General features: G+C 41.4%; 1 protein-coding gene across 2 annotated transcripts in view; it reads right to left on the reverse strand.

The window, feature by feature from the left end:
- exoc2 (exocyst complex component 2) overlaps nucleotides 1-19,514 on the reverse strand; it is a 64,459-nt gene extending 44,945 nt beyond the window's left edge. The window contains exons 1-4 of one of the 2 annotated variants that reach the window (XM_018760695.1): nucleotides 19,447-19,514; nucleotides 6,503-6,643; nucleotides 2,485-2,661; nucleotides 1,944-2,070 (exon numbers count right to left, since the gene is read on the reverse strand). In XM_018760695.1, the coding sequence (XP_018616211.1) occupies nucleotides 1,944-2,070; nucleotides 2,485-2,661; nucleotides 6,503-6,620 (422 nt within the window). In that variant the 5' untranslated portion in view covers nucleotides 6,621-6,643; nucleotides 19,447-19,514. Of the gene's footprint in view, nucleotides 1-1,943; nucleotides 2,071-2,484; nucleotides 2,662-6,502; nucleotides 6,644-19,321; nucleotides 19,427-19,446 lie in introns of those variants that run through there. The other variant, XM_018760694.1, reaches the window with a different exon arrangement.
- Nucleotides 19,515-26,014: the final 6,500 nt, after the last annotated feature.

The following is a 26,014-nucleotide window of genomic DNA, read 5'->3' on the forward strand; positions in this document are numbered from 1 at the left end:
GCACTTTGAGAACAACGTTCCTCAACGACAAATCGGTAGGATTTTGGGCATTTCACCGTCTACAGTGCACAACATAATGAAAAGATTCAAGGAATACTTTCAAATCTTGTGCGTAAAGGGCAAGGCTGAAAACCACCTGGATGCACGTGATCCTCGAACCCTCAGACGTCACCGTCTTAAAAACCGACATACATCTGTGATGGATATCATGACATGGGCTCGGGAATATTGCGGTAAACCTTTGTCAGTCAACACCGTTCGCCGCTCCATCCACAGATACAAGTTAAGGCCTTACTATGTAAAGAAGCAGCCATACATCAACACTGTCCAGAAACACCACCGACTTCTCTGGGCTCGATCTCATCTGAGATGGACAGTAGCACAGTAGAATCGTGTTTTGTGGTCCGATGAGCTAACATTTCAAATAGTTTTTGGAAAAAACAGCCGTCGTGTTCTCCAGGCCAAAGAGGAAAAGGATCATCCAGGCTGGTTTCAGCGTCAGGTCCAAAAGCCATCGTCTGCTATGGTATGGAGGAATGACAGTGCTCATGGCATGGGTAACTTGCACATCTGTGAGGGCACCATTAACGCAGAAAAATACCTACAAATGTTGGACAACATATGCTGCCATCCAGATGCCGTCTTTTCTAGGAACGTCCCTGCATTTTTCAGCAGGACAACGCCAAACCACATTCTTCCTGGATGAAAAGTGCATGGCTGCATAAGCAGAGAGTGTGGGTACTAGATTGGTCTGCCTGCAGTCCTGATCTGTCTCCGACTAAGAATGTGTGGCGCATTATGAAGCATAAGATACGACAACAAAGGAACGGTACAATTGCGCAGCTGAAAACCTGCATACCGGATGAATGGAGGAAAATCCCGCTTGCTAAACTTACCCAACTGGTGTCTTCAGTGCCCAAATGCTTAAGTGTTATTAAAGACATGGTGATGTTACGCAGTGGTACACATTCAACTGTGCCAACTTTTTTGGAATGTGTTGGCAGGCATCAATTTCGGAATAAATGAATGTGTTCAAAAAACAATGCGGTTGTTTAGGTAAAATATGAAATACCTTCTATTTATACTGTTTTTGTTTGAATACAAGTCAAAGGAAATTTACAAATCAATCCCTTTTGTTTTTATTATCATTTTCCATACTGTCCCAAGTTCTCTGGAATTAGCATTGTTTATAGTAACAGCAAAAGGTGTGGTGTACCTGGACAGCTTGGGTAATACTTAAGACAGGACAAACCAGAAAGAAGAGTGACAGAGGAGCAGTCCACAGGTTCTCCTACACCTCAGGAAATTGCTGCGTAAGAGCTGGGAAATTAAGTGGGCTAATCTCCTGAAGAAATGCATTAACCGAATGGCTTGTACAAAAAGTTTCCAGAATGTGTGATCAGTCTTAACAAACTGCATATGTATGTACAACCAAACTCTCAGAAAAAATACATTTTAAAAAAATCTAATTTTCTGACTATATTTCAAACCCATAAAATGCAAACATAAAAGATTAATACAGACAAAAGATATTAGATCTCTGTAATTAATAACACCTGAGATATAAGCAGTAGAACTGGGCAGATGAACAGTTTAAACAAGATCTGCATCAAGCTTCACGGTAATTTGATCCTGATCACATTCCTTAATCGGCTAATTAAGTGCCAGAGGTGGAAGGACCCACCATTCATTTTCCATACACAAAAACACTGAACAGTGTGCAGTTCTCCTTGCTGCGCAGCTGTCCAGAGGTGAGAGTGCGCAACTGCAGAGCTCAGCTTTACCTGGTACTGCCTTATTGTGGCTCTAAACTCCAAGTACTGGTGGTGCCTGTAATTAAGAACTGCTGGAAGCAATCACAAGGGCTGGGCCTGGAACGCTCAAGAGACAAGGGGTTGCCGGGGGGGGGGGGGTACTGGCACTTTGGGTGGAGTTCTACCCACTTGTCAATCTCGATGCCGAGGGGGTTGGCTGGACGCAAAGAGAGAGGAGAGATGCTCTTGTTCTTGTCTGTCCTCATGTCATAGTAGTTCATCTCATCCACCCACACAGCTGACTGGTCCAGGATACCTACCACAGAGTGGAGACAAGCCAGAGCATCACTATTAGCATCTTCCCAGACAACAAGCTGCAACACACCGACGATACCAGTAGACACCTGTAACTGACCATTTCAAGAATCAGGGCCATTTATGGTCACTTAGCGCACATGTTTCACACACTTTCTCTGCACATGGAAGAAAAAAACATTTGACTCTTCCTATGTCAGCTATCCCCCTGCACACCTTGTTATACCATGACGTCAACCAAACTCTACTTTTTAACATTTGCAGAGGATAGCCTGGGGCTGTGGATCACACAGAGGTGCAGTTCAGCCGCCTGCCTAAGTGTGTGTGGATGTAGGGTGTAGCAATTAATGGTACTTGTTCTGACACAGTGGCTGAGGGAAGAAAGGGAAAACGTGAATAGAAAGATGCTTCTCACCTATTTTCTCAGTCTTCAGGAGCTTGAAGGAGACAGTGGATGTACCGTTGCCACCAGACCTGGTAGTAACAATAATCTCCCCTTTGTCATCCTTGGCTGGCCCCACACGGCATACAATCTTGCTGGCAGACATCCATTGGGCTGTCAGGAGGCAGTTATGTCCACAAATAGACAGGCCTGTGGGAGTTCACATGATTGTGAGCAACACACACACAATTTACTGTACATACTTTTTCACAGTGCTATATGAAAAGGTTTGGTACAGGGTTTGTATCACTGGGACCAAAAAACAGCAGGGGCCTTATACAAGAAGCAGCAGCAGCAGAACTTGATAAGAATAGTACAAAAGGTCAACGTTCAGATCAGAGAAAGACCCCCTGAGTCACGTAGGTGGTCTGCCAGCCTCACAATCTACATACTTTAAAAAGTATAGTCAAACTCGGCTTCAGAATGCTCGATTGCAATAGGCCCCTTGGGAACTAGCTGTGGCTTACAGTATAAAATATTTTGATTTCTTCTCTTCAATGCTGCATCATATACACACCTGAGTACGAGAGAGGGTTAAAAAACACAGAATGCCATGTGATCTCTCAAACCATCTGTCTGGAGAAGGGTAGACAACACCTCCCTTTGAGATGGTAGTGACTGAAGTGAAGTTCATTGTAAGGGATTCAGACCACACGGTGAACAACAGGAAAAGAAGTGCCAAACCTGTGTAATGCAAAAATCAAAGCAAATCTACCAGTACATATTTATTCCGTTTTTTAAACATTCACAGATTTATGTATGTCAGAATTGTTCACTGCTGACTTCTAATAATAATGTGGTCAAAAATAATTCCAAGTCCATAGTAGTTTTTCCATCAAATAAGTGCAAAAACACAAACAAAACATGCTTCTTAGGCAAGATGGTGAGGTTTAACCATCAGCACTAGGTGATGTGCAGAAAATGGAGTACACTGGATGCCCTCCCTTTTTCTTTTTTTTTTTAAAAATGAACCAACAGCCTTTTCCGACATATTCCCCTTGACTTCGCCTCCCTGGTCCGACTAAGTCTTACAATAATGTTTGTGTGGCTTTAAACACACCTACAGTTACAAGTGCAACAGTCTTTTCAATAAGTGTGTTATGTGTTGGAGCTGAGGGAGATTAGGGCACTCCGAGAGCCTAATCAGAGGAGGATTTTTCATTAAGACTTCACACGGGCTATGAAAACAGCCTGCCCCAAATTAAACATGGGTCGGTGTGAATGCGCAGCCCTGTACGATCCTCCCCCTTCTACAAACAGGCCCAGCCCCGATGGGGTGGGGGGTTCCGTAAACAGTGATCGAGTGGAAAATGTGGAAGAAGACGTTCTTTGAAAACCTCCCCTTCGAACACCCGGGACTGTATACATTAGTGGGAGGCTTGGCACCAATGTGGGACAGCCGCCTTCCATTTGATTTTCTGAAAACCAGGACGAGTCAGGAGATAATACAACCCTAAAACCACAACTCAGTACACCCCTCATTTAAGGGACTAAAGATGCAATGAAGGACAGTCTCAAAGAGTCATGGCACAAAGTTGGGTATAAGGGGACTGGGTACAAATTCTAGCATAAGAAAAGATATTTGTTGTGTTATCATTGCTGTGTTTCTATTTCAAGTAAAATAGCCATAATGAGGTAAAGGAAAACTGATTAACATTATTGATTGTAATTTTTTGTAAAATCATGGAATTGACCGGAAAATGGAAGGAAAGGAACTGACCGAGCATGATTCGGAACCTTAACAAGCCCATGAAGGACCAAGCTGTTCACATTACGCTACAGTCCCATAAGCCTTTGGAAACATAAAGGACTAGGGACAAAGTGCTTGGTAGGATATGCAAACTTAGTACTTGCACAGACAACAGTAACACACCCTGGTCAAGACCTTGGAAGTGGGAGGTGTATTTTTCTTTTAAAATATCATCTTCCTGTCCCATGGACTCACTGATGAATCACATGCTTACACCTTTAATGTGGTAGTCCCACATGTGGAACGGCTGTCCATGACTGTGGAATAGAGCAGTTCCTAGTGCAGCTGACACACAAAAAGTGTGTGATGCTCTGCTAAAGTTTAACAGTAAAGGGCTATGCACACCAGTTGCACACCATCACAGAATGTCCCACACAATCGTCACTCCAGAAAGTGAGCCCTCACACAAAGGTAATACACAAAGTCCTCAGGTAACCCTGTTGCATCCAAGAACTTTTTGTTACCAGCCTACTAGAATAAAAATGCCACAGTATGGTCCAGTGTACAACAAAGCCTGTTCACTTGTTTTAAAAAAAAAAAAAAAAACAAACAAAAAAAAAAAATCTATCTTTAAAATACACTGAATGTTTTACTTTGTTCTAGTTTTCTAATTGAGAAAGGTTCTGCTTTTGGTCCTTTTAAATTGGCCAAGACACTTGACAAATACACATCTGATGCACATCTGGTAAATAAAATAATGGATTATAATGTGGATATGATAAAGTTACAATTGACTTTACAGTGTATGACCAAACAGAACACTTGAATAAAAATCTAAAAACAGTTTCTGTAAACAACTCCATTTATGTGTAACGACAGTAATGAGACAATCATGAAATATTTATGAATAAATGAACACTCAGTACAGGACACTTGTCTCAGATTTCTTTTGTATCAGTTGTTAAAAATATAGTTAATTTCTGTGCTGAAAATGTATAGTACACAACATTAATATAAATGATTTTTATGCATTTCCTTATATAATATTAAACACATTTGGTGTATCGTAGCACACAAAATTTGAAAAACTAATGATCTTCATTTAATGAATTCTGTTTAAAAAATTAAGCCTCATTTATTTTTTAGAATTTTTTTGTACAATGACATTTTAAATTTTAATACATTTAAACAATTATCAAAATTACACTACAGATAAAGTAATTGCAAAAACATTACACCATATTTAAAACATTAAGCTAATTTAAAATAATAATCAAATAAGTACTCAACCATATTTTTGTAACTATTCATAAATTCAATCCAAATCTGAAGATTAATTTAAAAAAAAGTTCTTACTTTTGTTGATCAAAATATTTTTTTTAACCAAATCAACCTGACATTTGAACAGATCCATGTCAGCAAGCCACGCAGGCAAATGGATTTCCACGTGGGTATAACTCAAACATGGACTTAAAAACTACAAGGGCAGTGGGTCTTGTGTTATTAAAATAAATACAACAAAACTGTCTTTAGACAGGGAAAAAACATCATCTCCGGTTTCTCCAACACTAGAAGGAGAAATTAAATTACATTTGCGTGTTTTTATACATTTCAGCAATTTATGTTAAAACTATAGGAATTTTATTGATTACATTTTTATTTAAAAATAAATACCCGACTGTCTTTTATAACAGGCGCTTAAAACAAAGATTATTTAAGAGATTTCCAATAGTCAAATATAGATGCCACTGAGCAGCATTCAACAGACTTGGGAGGCCTACATAGTAAATGGCATGCAGTGTACTGTTATTTTTTACTATGTAGACACCATAAAATTGAATTTTACTGATATACATTTTGAAAATTATATAAAGAATTATGAAGAAAATTGTGAAAAACTCCCCATTTTTTTGCATCTCTGATAGCAACAATTGTTTTCTATTTAAATAAATTTGAGCAAACTCAAAAACACACGCAATTATAAAGCTAGCATTAATTTAATGCACAAAACATTACTTTTCTCATATTTAAACAGGAAAGCACTTAGATACAGTTTGATTAAAACACAATGCTAACTTGCAATAATTAGCTCTAACTGTCCAAATTTAACAAACAAACTTGGTGTTAAAACTAGAATTTTTATTTGTACTACTTTATATATTTTCCATTTCAAGATTTAGTTTTTTCAGGCCGAGAGACAACAAAAAATTCTTTGTTAAATAAAGGCTTTACTTAAAATGTTACTTAAAAAACTCAACTCCATATATATTTATTAATGTTGACTTTTTTTCTTTTAATTACCAATGAGGTCGGCAGGTCCCGTGCCAAGATTCTCCCCACGGATGGTGACCTTGGTCCATGGGATCCCCTCATTCGGTGAGATGCCAGTGACGAGCGGGGGCTGGCGGGTGCGAGACATGGCAGTCGTCTGATATCAGCGACCTGTCAAGGAGGTGGGGTGAGAGGGTTTAAACAGGGAGAAATACCCATACAGCTGCAGAAGAGGTTTAGGGGGGGTAAGTGATGGTAAATGCAAGTTCACCAGAATGTAAATACCAAGGAGAAGAATAAATAAATGAATCCATCAAGTCAATCAATCGGCCTGTGTGTACTGTGGAACTGCCTTCACTCATTCTGAAAGAGACGTTAGTAGTTTCGGCCTGCAAATAAACACGGTCCATGTGCGCTAGGATGAGAACAACAATACTAAATGGAAAAACTTCAAGTATTTTCAAAATGGTGCATAACATTCATTTAAAAACAACTGAAACATTTTCATTCAGAAAAAACTTATTTTTGACTTTTGTTGAACAGAGCTAAATGTTGTTTCAAAACAATTATTACTGGCACACAGAAGGACCAGCAAATTAATAATGAACAATTTTGATAATCGATGAAAAATGCGGAAAGTTGTAAATAAACCTCTTCTTTTTGCACAATATGCAATGAGGCAAATGCCTGTACTTGCTCATTTCAGCTGGAACACATTTCACGAAATGGCAAAAGGTTGACATCCTGATGTAATCACAAGGTATTTATTCGCCAGCAGAATCACAACGGCCCAATAGAAACGAACTGGGGAAACGCGTGTCCCTCAAAAGAACAACCAAAAAAAAAAAAAAACAACAGTGTTTAAGTTCTGCTAACAAAACATTGTTGATGTTAGTTAAGCCATGTTGCTAGCTTTTTCGGGAGGGCAAACAAGTCTACCTCATAGAGGCACAGGTGTTCGGCTCATCTACAAAGTCTCAATTTCTCTTTCCACCGACAACATGGGGTTCGAGAGCTGAAGAGAAAACCTCAACTCCCCACTGGCTTCAAAAAACCTGTTACTACAGTACTATAAATCAAGAAATGCGAAAGAACAAAGAGAACAAATGGCCTGAAGCTGCGACACTTGGCATGCAGCAGGATGTCACTGTAAAACACATCGAAGTACAAAGAGAGTACACAGTAAACAAAACAACAATCCATGTAGCTTTCATATCCAATCAATTTCAGATTGCAAGTTAAGTTCTCTTTCTTTCAATAAACCAGATTGTGGCTAGAACACCACCATGAACTCAGAGCTAGCCATGTCAAGGCAAGGAGGTAACTCAAGCTGGATGTAACTCGTACTCCCCCCTGCCTGCCAGATGGTGGTTCTGTGGGTCGGTGGGTGGAGGGGATCAGCAAGGACGAGATAGGAGGTTAACGGGCAAAGATGGAGGAGCAAAGTCGGACCGTGTCTCGTTTTGTCAAAAGGCCACAATTGTTGTGCTTTCTCAGCAGGGGACTGGGAGGGTACCTCCCCCCCCCGGCAGACAGACACAGACACACACACGCACACACACACACAAACAGGCGTGCTCTATGCGCTCCCATCGGTGGGGCAGAATGACAGCCCAGAGCTTGTTGCGTGCGAGGCCTCTGCTTGGCGCTGTGTGGTCTGGGTGTGTGGTCTCCGGCACAGGGCCGGGAGAGAGGCTGTCGACGGGGAGGATGAGAATAGACCCCAGCGCATGTTTACTTTACTCCGGGCCCCGTGTGGACGCGGGAACGCTGCCCAGGCGCTCCTGCTGGCCCCCACAGGGAAGCGCCGGCCTCTCACAGGCCAGGCTGAGTATGCCGATTAGCAGAGACTGATCTCACAGAGCCAAAGAAAAGAATGGCACAGAAGACTGCAGGAGACATGTCGCATGGCACATTAAGTAGCATTAGCATAACAGGACAACTTTAGTAGCTCGACATAGAGAGAAGTACTGAAATAAATGTATGCGTTTAATATTTAGTACACATGTTTATATTAAGTTTGAGATTCTTCTAACGTTTGCTCAGTTTCCATTGCTCAAGCAATCTTCATTTTGGTTTCCAGGATGCACCTGTATGTCCAGAGAAACACCTCAACACAAATAGAGGTGAAACAGAGAACTCGCACGCTGGTCCAGGTTATTTACACACACCAGTCGAGTCCGTCATTTGAAGCCTGTGGTGGACTTACCAGTTAAGATGAAAAATATACGTGAAGCCCTGAAAGGTAGGTTAAGGTCCCCCACCCATCCCACTGGACGACAGGCTGTGTGTCGGCAGAAAGAGATATTTTGTTTACTAGATGCAGTAAGTGGAACCAAAATATGGCCTTGCAATCTGCCAAACAAACAGTCAGTCTGCCTACATTAAAAAAAAAACATGCTCTGCATGTGACCTCTACTTATTATGTTTACCTACAGCAGACCACTGCATCTTTCTGGCTTCAGGAAAAACCACGGTCGGTCAGGGCTTCTCCGTTGTTTGTTTTCATTGCAGTCCTTTAGGGGGCAGCAAGAGACCCCACACCAGAAGACTGCTGCCCACCATACAATTGCAACGCTTTTTTAGCGTCTTCAATTTTGAGCACTGAAAAGCTGCAACTGGACCTGCAGCGACATGGCGTGTACAGCCAAACTCCTCTGGAATCAAGTTCAAATTTGTTCCCAAGATAAAAACATGGGCTCTATGCAATCTGTTTCTTGGATATTAGACAAGTTATGTTCTGTATATTTCACCATGAAATCTGAACACAATTTGAAGGCCACAGATAAACTCCCCCTTGCTGAAAACACAAACTATTCAGACAGCTACACAGTCTAAAGACAACTTTCCTTAGATACTAGTAGCGTAGTGGCTAGAGCTGCTGCCTTTTAACCCAAAGGTCATAGGATGAAATCCCACCTCCAGCTGTAGTACCCTTGAGCAAGGTACTTACCTTAAATTGCCACACTAAAACTACCAAGGTGTATAATGGGTAAATAAGTGTAGGGAGCTTAGCGCGGTAAGTCACTTTGAAGTAAAGTGTCAGCTAAATGAATAAAACCCAAGTGGCCCTGGAGAGCAGTAAATTGCTCGAGCGTACAGAGAGGAACAGAGCTAACAGCAACAAAGACCAGCTGAATTAAGTTCAGACTTTCCCCTCATTCGCATTCTCCTTTGGCTAAAGATCCTGACGTGGTATCAACGGCCGAAATAACCCAAGACACGTGTCTTTTATCCAGCCCGTAAGCCGGAATGCCGTTTTCCACTGTTTATAATCAGCGCACAGGCCGTTCTGAGTCCCTTTTGCGGGTGCGCACTCCAATTCTCCTCACGGCCCATGATTGATTGGCCAGACGTGTGAGCCGATCCATCTCCGGTTGCGTAGCGTAAACCTCGACCGACATTCCCTGAACTTTTTCCAGGGTATGGTTCTACCAGTGTTCTTTCTGATGGCAGGGTTACTGTGTGATGCAGTACTAAAGAGGTCCAGCTCTGGACAAAGGAAAGTGACCAGTTTTGCTGTGGAAGGAGGATTCCGGCTAACTGGTTTCATTTGGTGCGCTTAGGATGTGCACAGATGTGTAAATCCCATGTGAGCTTGTGGAAGCACATCATAATGCAGGAATCGGTACATTACAATACATTGGTTCAAAATAGGCTTTCATCACGGATTACTTGGGGTCATGTGTACCGAAGAAAATTTAAAATGCAGAAGAGAAACTGCTGCAAAGTGGTCAGACCGTTCATGGTCACCTAAAGTATTGTGTATTTTAACAAAAACTGCAATGAGTGCACTTTTTCTTCCCTCTTTTTATCATGTAGCTCAGTGAGTGGGTGTACAAATGATCAAACATCCTGAAAGCATTAATCTCCAACACACTACAGAGTCCATTCCTCTGCCATCAGCACTTGAAATAATTGCCTTTTCAGTGTTAACATTTTAATTGTAGCTAAACGGGTTATTTATTTTACTTGGAGAACGTGTCATTAACAGTGGATTTTTTTCATCTACAATTAGCGATGCTGTCGCACGGTCAGATTCAGCCCAGCATTCCAGTAAAATCCTTCCCATAATTCCCATGGGCAGGCATGCTGGGCGGCCATGCCTCATACCAGCGCTGAGCACTGGTTAAAGGAAACTCCTGTCTGCAGCTCTGACTGTGGGACTCTGGGAAAATCCCACTGGGTAATTGAAAGCGAACAGCTCAAAATTAAAACGTGCACATTGACAAAAACAAAAAGCACTGTGCTCAAGCGTGAAAAGAAGAAGAAAATTCCAATTCAGAATGACAACCTGGAGTAAACAGACAAAAATTCAAATAAAACCTAAAGTGATTCTGTGGCTCCATCGCTTTGAAATACTGTAAGATAAACAAGCCGTCGTCATGTCGACAGCGCTCCGCTTTAAATGGGGGATTCTTCTAGAGACTGTGTTCTGTAAGTGATTAGTGCACGGAGAGAGAACAAGCGCGCGCACGGGGGGCTGGTGGGGTGGAGTGCTCGATCAGGACAACCTGAGACCTGTAATGAGTTTTCACATTACTGCAACTTCCACTTTTCATGTGGCGTTGTGCGAGCCAATATCCCAAACGCAGTAATTACGATGGAATGCATGCGGAATGGTTTGAGAAATGGTTCCGCTCACTGAATGTTTGCAAGAAATCTATATACAAGTACATTTTCAAAGTAGGTGGAAATAATTGCATGGTGACGTGTAGACTTGAAGGACTGAAAATACCGCAGAAAAGGCTACTCTCAAACAATTCAACAAAAACACGAGTCTTGTGCACAAGAGCAGACAGAAGCAAGTCTCTTTTTAGGCAACTCAAGGCCAAGAACAAATAAAACCGGAAAAAAAACAAAAAAATCTAACTTATTAAACAATGACAAAAATAAGAAGTTGTACAGCCATTCACAGGAAGAAGATTAACATAATTTGTCATTTGCTCATTTCATCGATCTGTTCTCTTCTCAACATCTTGACAACTCGTGTACAACATCCTTAACCTTCGAGAACAAGGCATTCTAAACTCGTCTCCACCGATTATCAGGTTCCACTTCTGGATGTTTGTTTCTATGTTGTTTTCATCTGCACCATCATTCGGCTCTCCCCAGTTGACCCCTCAGTGTGCCCCATCACACTAAATTCAGCCTGGCAAGGTGGTCACTGCTGCCCATAGTGGGATGAAGTCTAACTGTAATCAAAACACAACATAAATACGATCAAAAAGAAAGTTCATTCACTGAGCCTCCTGGAGCTGCTTTGTGGTAACCAAGGCTAAGTAGAGCACAACAAGCAGGACTGAAGCCATCTGCATGATATGCCCAACTCGCTGCTGTCCAGGACCTCCGGAACCAAACCCAACAAAGGGCCAGGGTCAATGCCACCAGCAACCAAAGGAGAACCCACCAGGATTCAGGACCAATCCCACTGCAATGAACACCCATCTCAGCACCACCCAAGACCTCCATGAGTGAACCCAGTGGTGTCCAAAACCAAACCCACTGACAACCAGGCCTTAAATCAATGGCAACTAGTAAGAAACACACTAAGTTCTCAGACTGAAACCCACTGCAGCCATCACCAAATCCACCAGCATCCAACTGCAAACTAACTGGTAGCCAGCACCAAAACCTTAAGTGGTCAATACCAAAACCAACATCCAGGACTAAAACTCTCCCACCAGCTGCAATCCGAACAGCCACACCCACACCACAAATGTGCTTTCTTTAACCTACAGCCCTGCTGGCCAGCTCTGAATGACCATCATTTTCCAGTTCTCTCTATAAAAAGACAATGCTTGAGATCTGGTAAAATATATGCTTTCCACAACAAAGAACCCTGGTCGTTAAACACAACTTGTGAAATCCGACACGAAAAGGCTATGGATGATATTGACACAAATGATTGCGTAATCTGACAGAGGGCCATAGGGGTGCTGGCAATTTGTTTTTTAAAAAAGTAAAGAAAAACTTAAAAAGAAATTCCAGCTCTGCTTTTTCAAACACAAACATGGTTGACACAATATCTATCTAGCATCGGGAGCATGATGTACCAGGAAAAAACAATGCATCCCACCATTTGTTACCACAATAACAAAGAAGGGTGAGCACCCAGGGGTCCTGGGGGATCTCACATATCACTGATTCACACCCCATGTCTACAGTCCTTGGCATCTGTTCCACCTGCCCTTGCTGAAAGGTGTCAACAAGCTCGGTAGCACATGACATGGATTTACAGAGCGCTGTGGAGGGTAGAGCTATAAAGGACAGAGAGTAAAGGAAACCAGGCAGCCCATGTCCAAAGATGAGGTTTCAACAGCCTAGTATGATTCTTGCTTGCAGGAGTTGTGCGTGTGAAAAACCTTCACTTCTTTTCACTTCAGTTTTTTAATCAAAATCTGTGCTTCAATTCCTGAGGATTCAAGGTGATCCCCCACTACATCACCTGCAGACATGCTGTGCTCTCACTGTCTCACATACATGCACACATGTATCCAATGTCTCACTCACACAAGCAAAGATATAGCTCTACTTACAGATACACACTTTCAAAAACCTTGCAAGGTTCACCTCAAACTCACAGCCCTGTGGACTCCATCCCTCTAGGGATCTGAGCCCCCACCTCCCCACTCCGGTAAACAACAATCACCCACTGAAACAGCCACCAACCTTCTATCCCTGGTCCTGAGTCCAGAGATCTACCCTGTAACGATTAACAGCAACTGAAAAGGGTGTCGGGTTACCAAGAGCCCCGTTTGCCTCAACACAGGAACCGTAAGTGGCCACTCCAGCCATGAAGGTTCACTGTCCGCATGTGGGAGCGATTGCGAAGTTGGCCCATTGGAGGCACAAAGCAACCTTTCAGGGCAGGTGGAGAGGCATGCTGAGTGGACCACCACAGAGCTGGACCACGTCCTGTGTCAAACCAGCGGTGCTATTACCACTGGCCACGTGGCCAGTGTCATGCCAGACAAACAAGACCTGATCAGGGATCAAGTTCCAATGCACCAAGACAGCTAATAATAAAGGAAGTAAAAGCATACACTGTGCTACAGGTACCATTTCAATTACAGCAAACCCTCATCTGGAGTTTCCTGCACATAAATTTTGCACTGCATCTGGAATGCTGATTTTCTAACTTCTAACAAATCATAAAATATATTGAAATAATTAGTCACTTCTGTTATAATGCATTTTTTAATTACATGATTTTGAAAAAAATAGAGAGAAACACGTTATATAATGCAAACTTTTGCAAGACTGATTTGTGAATACAACCCCAACCTGAATATCTTCAGCTGCACAACATTTTTATGTTTACTGTTTAATTTTAACCAACGATTTTACAGTTGAACATGGTTAGCCAAAGTGGTGAGGGTATAGAGAAGTATTCTGGTCAAAGGACTGTCACACACTACATATTTTTCAATACATATTAACAGTTTTTTTTTCAATTATTTGCAAAAGATTCTATTTTTTGCAGGTTTATAGCACTATCTTCTAATTTATTTTGGGCTGCATCATTTCTATTACACAAATTATCACAATGGAATGTTTCTGAGGAAACAACTATCACATTATAGCAGAACTGATTACGCTTGAAAAAGCTTAAATAATACCATGAGATACAGTTTCTACTAGTTATACCAATCAACAATCATATATTTGTATTCAAAAATATATTCAGCTGTGAATTATTCACAGTGTACAACTGGGCAAGAAGTTGAAGACCTGGCTAGAACAGACTGTTCTCCACACACAGCTGGCCTCAAAAAAAGACCGATGGCCGTATTTCCTTGTTTGACACACATAAAATCAATGAGCATACACCTTTTCTCCATCATCATGCCTTGCGAAAGTGAATAGCTTTTGTCTGTTGTTCTCACCAACAGACAATTCTTTTCTTAAGTAAATCAATTTTCATTTTAGGATAAAAAGATGTTTCACACTCATCCACAGCATATAACCACATGAAATGAGTCATAGCTAGGCGCCTTCAAAATAACATGCATATACTTTTTGGATCAAATAAGGTTACTTCTACATTTTCAGAATGATTGAGCACTTCTGTTAAATAACTCAAAAACATATCAGAGCCTCACAGTATATATGAAAATGGTGTCAGAGACTGACATAAGCCTAAGAATTTTTTCCTATTTGTTATGCTTTGACTGCATGTTTGTTCTTATCTATTTAGTCTGTGGAGCATAGGCACCAACCTCACATTTGAAACAGTAATAATAAACATGACTCCAACATGACAGAGGATTAATTTACTTAGATATTTTTAAAGGTTTAACTATTAGAAACACTGCCAAAGAACTTTTGAACAAAATATTCAAAATAATGATACCAATAAAAACATAAACAACTGTTCAAATTTAATGGAATAATTAATTGCAATGGCAGAAAACAATGGCTAAAAATAAAAAAAAAAAAATACTCGTAATCCCTACAAAATATACGGATGCATAATAATAAATTCCTTCAATTTAGTTCATTTTCAATGATGCAACGATGCACTTTAGAATCAAATGACTACAATTCATTTTCCATAAAGTGCTTTTTTCAACAATGTCACACAGAGCACTTAACAAGGCAATTAATGAGTGAATGACTCATTTTTCCTCTATTTTAAAAACATGAATGGCACACAGACAACTACAGAAAATCACAAGCTCAGATCAGTTAAGATCAGCACAGCTTAAGCAACTTCACAGGCTCCTGCTATGACACCAATACAGACATCCTCATGCTTGAAGGGTAGGGGGGCAGCCTGTGCCCTGGCTACAGACCCCCATGTAGGAGAGACTGTGAAAACATGGAGCCGGGGCTGAAGTGGTGCAGTGCTGGAGTGAGGTTGCAGGGTGGGGGGTGAAAGGGGACTTCTGGGCTTGGCTGTTGGGGGCTGTAATGCTGCACTGCTGAGAAAATGCCATGAAAATATAACCCGCTGCATTCCACCAAAATAAACAAGCAGGGCCACCCAAATTTCCAATTAGAGCCGGTGTGGAAGGCAGGAAATGGCTAGCGATCCGTCAAAAGGCCGCCCTAGGCTGGGTCAGGATTCGGAACAGTGACAGGAAGGCTCGGAGTGCGAAGGAGGCCTGGGACTGATGATGGCTACCCTCCAAACCAAACGGAGCTTCGCAGCTTAATGCAGATTTCCTGCAACATGCCACCTTGCCACTGCATTAAGGAACAACAGATTTTCAACCCCTGCCCCCAAAAAAGTATTATTCTTTAACATCTCAGTACATGCAATAACATAGCCTGGATCAAGACGTATTAAGAGATATTACAGCATAAGCTCCACAAACTGTGGAAAGCACTAACTGTGCAAATTTCCCTGCTGCAGCTGAAACAGCACTTGGGGTAAGCCGAAGTACTACCGGATAGAGGGGGGATGCACTGCTCTGACCTCAGTGCCCTACAGGTCACAGAGAAAAGATGCATTGTTTCATTACCAGTTACCATTGGGACCCAGATCTTTCAACTGGCTTATACACAGAAAGGTACAATTTAAGTTTTAAGCAGAGACTGCAGAAAAAGCCAATAAGGTAATGTACATCCTTCAAAAGCTTGGCTACAATAAGATAAATCACTGTCATTGATGCAAGAAGTGCTTCTGTCTAGACAAGGAAATAAATTTATCATCATCTATGGGTGGCACAGTGTGTTGTATTGGTGGCTCACAGCTCCTGGGCTGTGGTTTTGAATGTAAGGTTCAAATCCGTTTCTGTGTATTTACACCTATATTTATTAATTGAGCTGATGCTTTCCTCCAAACTGACTGACAATGTTAAACTACTTACCCATTTATACAGCTGGGGAATTTTACTGGAGCAATTTAAGGTAAGTACCTTACTCAAGAGTACTACAGCAGTTGGCAAGATCTGAACTGACAACCTTGAGATTACAAGGAAGCAGCTGTAACCACTACACTACTACTAAGAAAATTTGCCCTTACACTGTTTATATGTGAACATGCGTGTTAAGTTGCTCTATGGCATAAATGGTTGAATAATTTAACGCAAATAAGATTGCAGCAGGAATGCAAATTTTGTTAGTCTCTCTGCATGAATTCCTTCCACACTCTGTGGTGTAAATTCTGAATAAAAAACTAAACCCCTTGTTTTGTCACCAGATTCTGTGTGAATGGACAGCAAGGGGAATGTCAGTAAATATCTTTACCCTGTTTCCATACCAATGTGTAAGGGAGCAGGGGAAAATGTGGCTCTGACCAAGGGGTGGTTGGAGAAGGAAGCAGACTACAGCAAATATGAAGCATTTGGGTAAGATGCTCCCCTTAGCCCATTCTGAGATCCTGAGTCTGTTACAGGATGACAGAGAATTAACCTGCTAGTCTTCAATGGCTGTGGATGTTAAAAGAGCCTGCTGCTTATTAAAACTTCAATAGAATTTCAATAGAATTTTGGAAAAAAATGACAACTAAGCTGGATGGAACCCTGGACATTCCCTGTCCACTGCAGGCATTTTGTAAAATGTTTAACAGTACAGAAGACTGTTCATGGCATTTGTTTCTCAGACATTCTGCAGAGACCACACTCCCCAACACCAGGTCTGTACATCTATACAGGACATCAATTTTTCTGTCTCAATTCCAGCTCAATCCTATCGCCAGATTACAGAAACCATGTAAGCATGTACAATGGATGCATAAACACAAAGTAAAATGTTGGAGGAGTATGAAAAAATAACTTGTATTTCTACGATAATACACACAAACACTACCTTGGGGAATTTAAAAATTTATTATTAGAACAGAATCTGCTTGTGTGTGTTTGTTTTGCGAACCATAGGATCGAATTGTTACTGTGTAAAGGATCTGTGTAGGCTAGAGGAAAAAGTTCAGAAATGTTTCCGATCCAATTGCTGAAAATGGGGTACGATAGTCAGCTCGATTCATATGTTCTTACTGAGCTTGGCATAATGGTGCCAAGAGGAGCAACTAAAAAAATATTACAAATCGGAAAACACCAAAAAAGCAAAAAATACTGGAACGTTCAAAACTTTAGAATGATCAGTGCTGGACAAGAATGCCATCAATTGAAATTCAAAAATAACATCAAAGATGGTTTAATGGGTGCGCTGGGGAAAAGGAGGATGCACGAATGGGAGTTGTTTTTCTTTTTTTAACATTATTAGGAGGACAAAAATTGACCATCCCTCCCACCACATCAATAAAACCTTTGCCCAATGCAACAATGTTAACTTTGTACACAAAGGAACATGCAGTGATTTTCCCCATCCAAAGCAAGGAATTTTACCTGAGCAATTGAGGGAAATTATGTTACTCAAGGTTAAGGAGGAGGAACTCAGAATTCAAACTGGAAACATCCAGATCAAGAGAGAACAGCTCTAGCACGACATGCCCTGCTGCCACTTTATCTAATAAACATGAGCAATGTCACAGTATCTGGTGGTTACCTTCAGTAATAACAGTAAAGTTTCACCCCCACATAGGAAACTATTGTTTCATGTCTGTTTTGCAAAGTGAAAGCTCCTTGAAGCAATTACAGTATTCTGCAAAGGTTTCTGACTGTTGCGAGCATGTGGTGAAGGCAGTACTTTTTCACAGGTAGATGGGACATGTCACCACATGATTTAACTTCACAGGTGTTACACATGCAACGTGAAACACGCTGACAACCAAGCAGCCGCTCACACGGGTTCGTAAAGGATGAAATACAAACCCGTACACCATTTTTCCATTTTTTTGGCTGCCTTGTGTGTCTTTCTTATCATTCAAAGAACAGATTTAAACTTTGCGGCACATCAGTCGAGCGCTTCACTAGAAAAGTTGTCTTCGATCAAATACAGACTGTTGTGAGCGACAGAGAGAGTGTGTTCCACTGATGTATAGATCCCATCTGTAAGTAGTGTATCTAGCAGTGTAAATCACCACAGTGAATAAGTGGGCTGACAACACTATATATAGAGTTTATTGGAAGGTGCTTTGGAGAAAAGCGCCTGCTAAATAAATAATTGTAAATGTAATGTGAATAAGTAATTCAAATTATATTAATCTTTCCTACAAATAACCACCCTACATTTTATTTGTTTACTTCAGTGTCTTGTCTGTCTGAAAATGAAGTGCCTTCCCTTTTATGGCAATGTAATGTTTCTCAGCAGGTAGTGCACTGGTTACAACTGTTCTGTAGGACTAAAGGGACAGTTGGTAGTGTAGTGGTTAAAGTGACTGACCGGACCCCAAAGGTCGCAGGTTCGATCCCCACTTCCGGCTGCGGTACCCTTGCAAAGTACTTACCGTAACTGCTCCAGTAAAATTACCCAGCTGTATAAATAGGTAAATAATAATCATAATGTAAGTCACGCTTTAGTTAGTAGTTTAAAAGGAAACTTCAGCTGCTATGTAATGTTCTCTTCTAAGTCCCCAATCGGCAATCCCGCTCTTGCTGTAGCACCTAGCACTCATCCTGAATCGATACAGTAACTCAGCATGTCCTGCTGCTAAAGACAGTTTCTACAGAACAGAAGCACCGATATTAATAGTTCTAGAACTTAGAAGCAGTAAGTAAACAGCTCGCCCGCTTCGACTTCCTTAGTTTTTGCAAGCCATGCGATTCGTTAACCACAACATTATTGAACATATCATACGATACCCATTTACACGCTGCAAAAAAAGCTGTTTTCACATATTAATAATCATAGATCACGTGTTACATTTTTGCAAATCGTTTGAACTTCAGTGTTTCGTGTTGCAACGCACGGCGCTGACTGACTGCCGACGACGATGTGTTTCCCCATTTCGCTAGTCTAGTAGAACAAAAAAAATAGCGTTGACAGCACGATTGCACTTACTGCACAAGATAATCCAGATATATTCAGTTGCACTGTACAAAGTCGTATGTGTATATGTATATATATATAATAACACATAAGAATCCCGTTTTAAATATAATTACACAGACAGAAAAGCAACTTACAGATATCAGCTGCAGGATGTACGCGACTTGGCCCGATGGAACTACTTCCGGGTTACTCCCTCCTCGAGCCAATCATTGCGTTATACTTAACCCTTTGCATACCAACGTACACAACTTCGCTTTTACTCTTTTCTGTGGCCTTTCAGATGCACATTATTAGCCTTTTGTGCACATATTCGGATATTTGCTAGGTTATAGTTTCTCTGAGATGGTATAATATGTTGAAAACCACATGATTTTATTTTTACACCTTGTGGCCACCTGATGACCCTTACCTGGTGTTGTTGTGCACCTTGATGGAGAGTGTTATTTTCTAGCAGAGGATCTAAATTATTGCCTCTTTCTTTGAAATCTCTATACAATACAGATTTTAGTTACAGAATACGATTCTCAAATCGAATCAAGAGGCCTTAACTGAGCTGCTCTTTGAATAAACCGAGCAATTCAAATCACGTTGAGCGGGTATCTCAGTTGGGGGCGAATAACCTGTTTTGCTGAAAACCCAGTATTGTGAATTATTCTAAAACCACACTGGGGATAATTCAGACAGAAATTACAATGAAATCTCAACATTACTCGAGTCATTCCGGTCAAAGAGTAACTCAGTAAATTCTGTTGAACTTCAAGGCCAGTTTCAACCAAACCAGCATTCACGGTGCCAGAAAAAGGACTGAAAATGGCTATTTTGTAGCATCCCCATGTTGAAAAATCAGTTTTTTCCCTACATTAATTTCATATAATGTCATACTTACATTATAATACATGAAGCTCACCAAACTTCAGAGGTGACATTCTTCACAAGTGCACACTGTTCTGTAATACAGGGGTCTTCTGAGTCACTTGATGACACATAAGATAAAAAAACAGACTGTTTTTTGGGTGTCGAGTTGTTAAGTAACGGACTGAGCTGTGGGCCTTTGCTACCCTGCAGAGAATTAATCAGAAACAGAAGCACACCTTCCAAACCTTGTGCGTTAAGAAACTCTGAAAATATTTCTGCTGCATATGTTACGTTTGTAAACACTCTCTATGAATCACACAGTGTTAAGGATTTTACAAAAAAAAAAAACTAAAAATGTTACATTTAACAGTTTTACTTTTTAGTTACAATTGAAATATATACACTGAATGAAATGTGATGTTTTTAAACACATTTACATATTTAAAAACCTTTGCTTTCAGATCAGGAAAGTGAAGTTGTACTTTGTTACTAAAATGCTATTACAGTGTTCTTTGTTTCACCTTTGGGGATGACTAATTTCTTCTTTTCCTAAGGAAGGGACGGCTAGGGTATGAAACTATAACATTTTATTGTAGTCTCATTTTTATTCCGGTTTTCACACTGCACTTCCCACAGCACAAGCAGCCTACTGGAGACCCAGAGTAAACATCCTTGTATTATGCAGGCCTGATTGAGGACACTGATTGGCACATGTCTTGGATGGCTTCATGTTTGATTACAAAAAATTAATTGAGATTGCACAAACTAAACCACACCTCTTGCCCACTCAGTGCTCCAGATGTTAAAAACGCAATTGTATGAATGAAACTTTCTCAGTTTTAACCAAATAAACTCTCGCTCACACACACACTTTCTAAAACCACCTCTCCCATGCAGGGTCGTGGGGAGCCAGAGCCTAACCCGGCAACACAGGGCGTAAGGCTGGAGGAGGAGGGGACACACCCAAGTTGGGATGCCAGTCCATTGCAAGGCACCCCAAGCAGGATTCGAACCCCAAACCCACCAGAGAGCAGGATGCAGCCAAACCCACTGTGCCACTGCACCACCCGCCAAATAAACTGAACACGTTTAATTTGTATCAATTGAGCAGATATTTACAAAATGGAACATTAATACATTAATATGATATGACTGTTGTTGGTCAGTATCATTAAATACTATTATTCTTCAGTTACAGCAGTGATATTTTGTTCTCATAATAAAGAGCATACACTCATTTAACAAAAACCGGCTCAGCAGTCTTAAACCAAACTCTTTTAAACTAGTAGGATAATCTTGCAGAATGTTATGCGTAAGAAGGATTTTTTCCTCTTTTAAGTTGAATCAGGGCATTATTTTCATTTGTTCTGGGAACAGCACATCGTTAGAAACCGAGTCAAAGACCACCCAAGTTCCCTGTAGCTTAATATGTATTTATTTTATTAAATTGTCCAAGACAGACATCTCCTTGATAAGGGCACAGCAATCACCAGGGAACCTGTATTTTTCTATTATGTGGGGTTAATCTGATAATTGATGGATCAAACCCAGATAGGCTGTCTGGCTATCACCCCATCAACTTTACTCTTGCCGAGCACATGATTGTAGTTAATGGCAAAAATACTACAGGGGCTATTTGTTAACATAAACATATAACTTAGTGTAATTACTCCAGAGGATTGGGTTTGTAGCTCAGAGATGCTGCGGCCTTTCAAGAGAATTATTGTGGCTTATCACGCATGCTGGCCAGCCAACGCGTTAGACCTCAACAGAAGAGATCAGAGTGCTCGCGGAAGGGGTGGGGAAAGACGACGGAGCTACCCAGCTCTCCGGACACCAGTAGGATCGGTCAACTACCGGCACAGCAGCCTGGGTTCAAGACGGGAGGAGAAGGGCCAACACGGCTGTCCATTTCACACACCATTGGGTTTCATTACCGCTGCCTGGGTCAGGCTAGTTCTTGCAGCAAGAATGTTGAGTGCTTGCACAGGGGTGGGAGAAATACATGAGAATGCAAGCATGCTACAAATGAAGCACTCAGAAAAAAAGCCCGTGCTTATTTTAACCATCTTATCTCTGGGTTACAGGTTATCGTCCCAGCTGTAGCCTCACCTACCAAAAACAGGGAGTCACATGGACTCTATTCTTTTATATGATTTTCCATTGTCCAGCAGGCAGGTTTATCTAGCGCCGCACACATTGTTATTAATGCATGCAATTTAACGCTCATTAGGAGCACCTGCACTACTTTAAAAAGAGATCAGCTCTATTTAATTGCTCTGCCTGGTGGAACTTTCCATATTAATTCCGAAACTTAAATAAATTTAAAGAAGGCACACTTACACGGTAATTTAGGGAAAGGTGAACTTTTTCCTGTTTTAGGTGATGTGTAGTATTCTGTAGTAATATGAACCCGGAGACCCTCTCTAATCCTCTACAACCCAGACCCTAGCCATCATGGAGAAATTCTCCCAAGGGGTTTTGGAGTCCAGGCCTTCTTTCACAGGTCCTGCCCAAGCTTCTTTGCCGCATAGCAGTGACACTGATAGGCTGCTGTGGATGGGTTGGGTGGTTTCTTTCCCCTATTGTGCACTGGCACCCCATATTCCAAACAGCATTGTTCGATGTTTGTCTTCGCCTTTTTTCCCATGGGCCACCAGCCAGTGAGAGGAAGTGGTCATTGTAAATACAGTGCTGAAAATCCTGTTGGGCCCACTGAAGGGTCCAAAGGCAGCTTGTGAACATCGGGTGACATTTTTCCTTCCTCTAAGTTCTCTAAGCTGGATCCAATGCACCTCCTACAGCATAGATTCAGTGCTCTGTGTCACTGTGTAAGAAGAGTATTCTATAAACATAAATTGAATTGAACTGAATTGAATTGGGGGGGTGTGGTGGCGCAGTGGGTTGGACTGGGTCCTGCTCTCCGGTGGGTCTGGGGTTTGAGCCCCGCTTGGGGTGCCTTGTGATGGACTGGTGTCCCGTCCTGGGTGTGTCCCCTCCCCCTCTGGCCTTACGCCCTGTGTTGCCGGGTAGGCTCCGGTTCCCCGTGACCCCATATGGGACAAGCGGTTCTGAAAATGTGAAATGAATTGGGGGGGTGTGGTGGCGCAGTGGGTTGGACTGGGTCCTGCTCTCCGGTGGGTCTGGGGTTCGAGCCCCGCTTGGGGTGCCTTGTGATGGACTGGCGTCTCGTCCTGGGTGTGTCCCCTCCCCCTCCAGCCTTTCGCCCTGTGTTGCCTGGTTAGGCTCCGGCTCCCTGTGACCCCACGTGGGACAGGTGGTTTCAGATAATGTGTGCGTGTGTGTGTGTATTGAATTGGATGGAGGGGCCTCTCAAAGTCTGTGCGCTATGATATGTCAGTGGTGTGCTGTGGTCTAAGTGGCCACACACTCAGGTGTTCGGGGCACAAGGCTGTGAGACTGGTTGGAAGAGCAGCACCTTGCAAAGTCAAAGACCGGACATTTATTCGTTCCAAACAAGCAGAAATCTGTTCAGTTTTAACTTCACTGATGTAGTGGTTGTCAGCCCTTCATAACTGTTGGAGTTCCACTGATGAATTATACTCTTCTTATTATTGTCTGTGATGGTACATCTCACATTTTTTTAAATAAATGGGTTTTTTGTTGAGACGTAGTCTTAAAAAAATCTCGAAATGCTTAAAAGAGAAGTGTGATCACCTACTTAAGGCCCATCAGGAGCTATCAATTAGGTTTTTTCTGCTTTGCTGAAAACCCGACCAGACGACCGGGGCACATTGGCACTTCTTGTTTCCATGCTGTAGGTCCTAGATGTAGCACCACAGGCTTTTCAGCTAGATGGACTAGAACCATATGGAATGGGGGATGGGCTGATAAATGGTAAATCACAGTCTTGCAGGAAACATCAATATAACTGGTGGTTAAGTTTTTCTTTTTTTTTTAAATTTTACTCTGCAAACATTACATTTTAATAGCAAACACACACACACACATTTTCAGAACCGCTTGTCCCATACGGGGTCACGGGGAACCAGAGCCTACCCGGCAACAGAGGGCGTAAGGTCAGAGGGGGAAGGGGACACACCCAGGACAGGACGCCAGTCCACCGCAAGGCACCCCAAGCAGGACTCGAACCCCAGACCCACCGGAGAGCAAGACTGTGGTCCAACCCACTGCGCCACTGCACCCCCTTTAATAGCAAACATTAGATGCCTATTGCCCATATATGAAAATTAAACGTAACAATTTATAAAAATCTGACATTTGAAATGAAAACCATTTATTTCCCCTCGGTTTTTTAAGTAGTACAAATTGAGTATCAACATGACAAAGCAGCAAATTTTCAGTACATGTGAGTGAGTATTTCATATTTTTGTACTAAGCAATACAATGGCCCAATTATATCTTGTGAAAGATATTATTATTTTTTAGAATATTAATTTTCAGTACTTGCTGGAGAGAATTCTTAAAGAATCCTTGCATCATCCAATAACTACAGTAAAACACTGTTGGCAAAGTAACAGATACATTCACAAGACTGGCCTTTTCAACATATTTCTTCTCTATAAAATGCATAAACGTATAATTAATTTATAAAATTCAAAATGTTTCAGAGCTATTTAAAACATATTGTAAAAACAATTCTCTATTTAAATCTATTGCATTTTGCTTTTGAAAAATAAATAGTAAAAACTTTGTAGTAGTACACTATTTTTCCACTCGTGTTTTTTAAATACATATTTTGTTGTGGACTTTGTTTACTGTATGATTTGATGCCAAAAGACCATAATCAAAGAAATTATATTCAAACATGACTTCACCAAACTGAGGTAATGGCCTGTTGCAAAATCTTGGCTCTATATGAGGAAAAAACCTTTTTGTTAAATTTTGGATAATACCGTCATCAGCATCCTTGCAGCACAACTGACTCACAATGTGTTTCTATTATGTATTCAGACAACTCATATGAATGTGATTACGCATAATATACAGGGGAGCCCAGATTTGATGCAACATGAGCACAGACATGCCGGAAGTGCAGTTCTTCGACGAGGTTCGGTTCAAATACTCACTGGAGCAAGACAGGAGCATGCAAGGATTGCTGAGCGATGGCATGGGGGGCAGGACGGCATCTTGCTCTGGAAACAAGGGGCTGTGTGAAAGGAGACATGGATCTAGGCTTTAAAGTGGCCTCTAATGCAAGACCAATCCAGGAGGATTTTCCAGAGTGACCCCAAGGATGGCCGAAGCTCTGAGTGGCCTCCGCTTCAAGCCAACCTGGTGTTGTGCTGGGTCTCACGTTTCTGAATTTCTCCTTAAATACTGGCAGTATTTTGTGGTGTGGGCAACTGCAGTGAGAGCAGCAAATATGATCTGAGCCATCCGTGGCCTTCTGCTGTTTGTTTGGGAACAGAGCCGTTTCGGAGCATGAATCATTACAGAACAATGTATTGCAACAAAACTGGGTACGAAGTTTCCAGTTCTCCAGCAAGAAGGTCCTCAGCTTTTATAAGGATGAAGAAACCGAGGATCATTCAGACACACAAGACATAAGAGCACATGATCAAGCAACTGATTGAGAAAGTGAATGATTCTCAAATATTTTGCACTGGTAAAGCAGAAGTAATCACATGTTAAATCTGAGGCATATGGTGGAATTGATCTTTGATTTGACTTAATTCTAGGATGATCTGAAAAACTGAAACCACAGTGAGCATTTCATTTAAACCTCAAATAAATATTTTTCCCATTTGTAGAGGACAACATTGTGGCATGGATAACATTTCTACTCAGATGTGGAAACATCATTTACAAGCAACATTTTAAGCCTGGCTGACTCTTGTACAGACTGCTGTCTCTCGCATTTAT

The sequence above is a fragment of the Scleropages formosus genome, chromosome 19, assembly GCF_900964775.1.
Source record: "Scleropages formosus chromosome 19, fSclFor1.1, whole genome shotgun sequence".
Lineage (NCBI taxonomy): Eukaryota > Metazoa > Chordata > Actinopteri > Osteoglossiformes > Osteoglossidae > Scleropages > Scleropages formosus.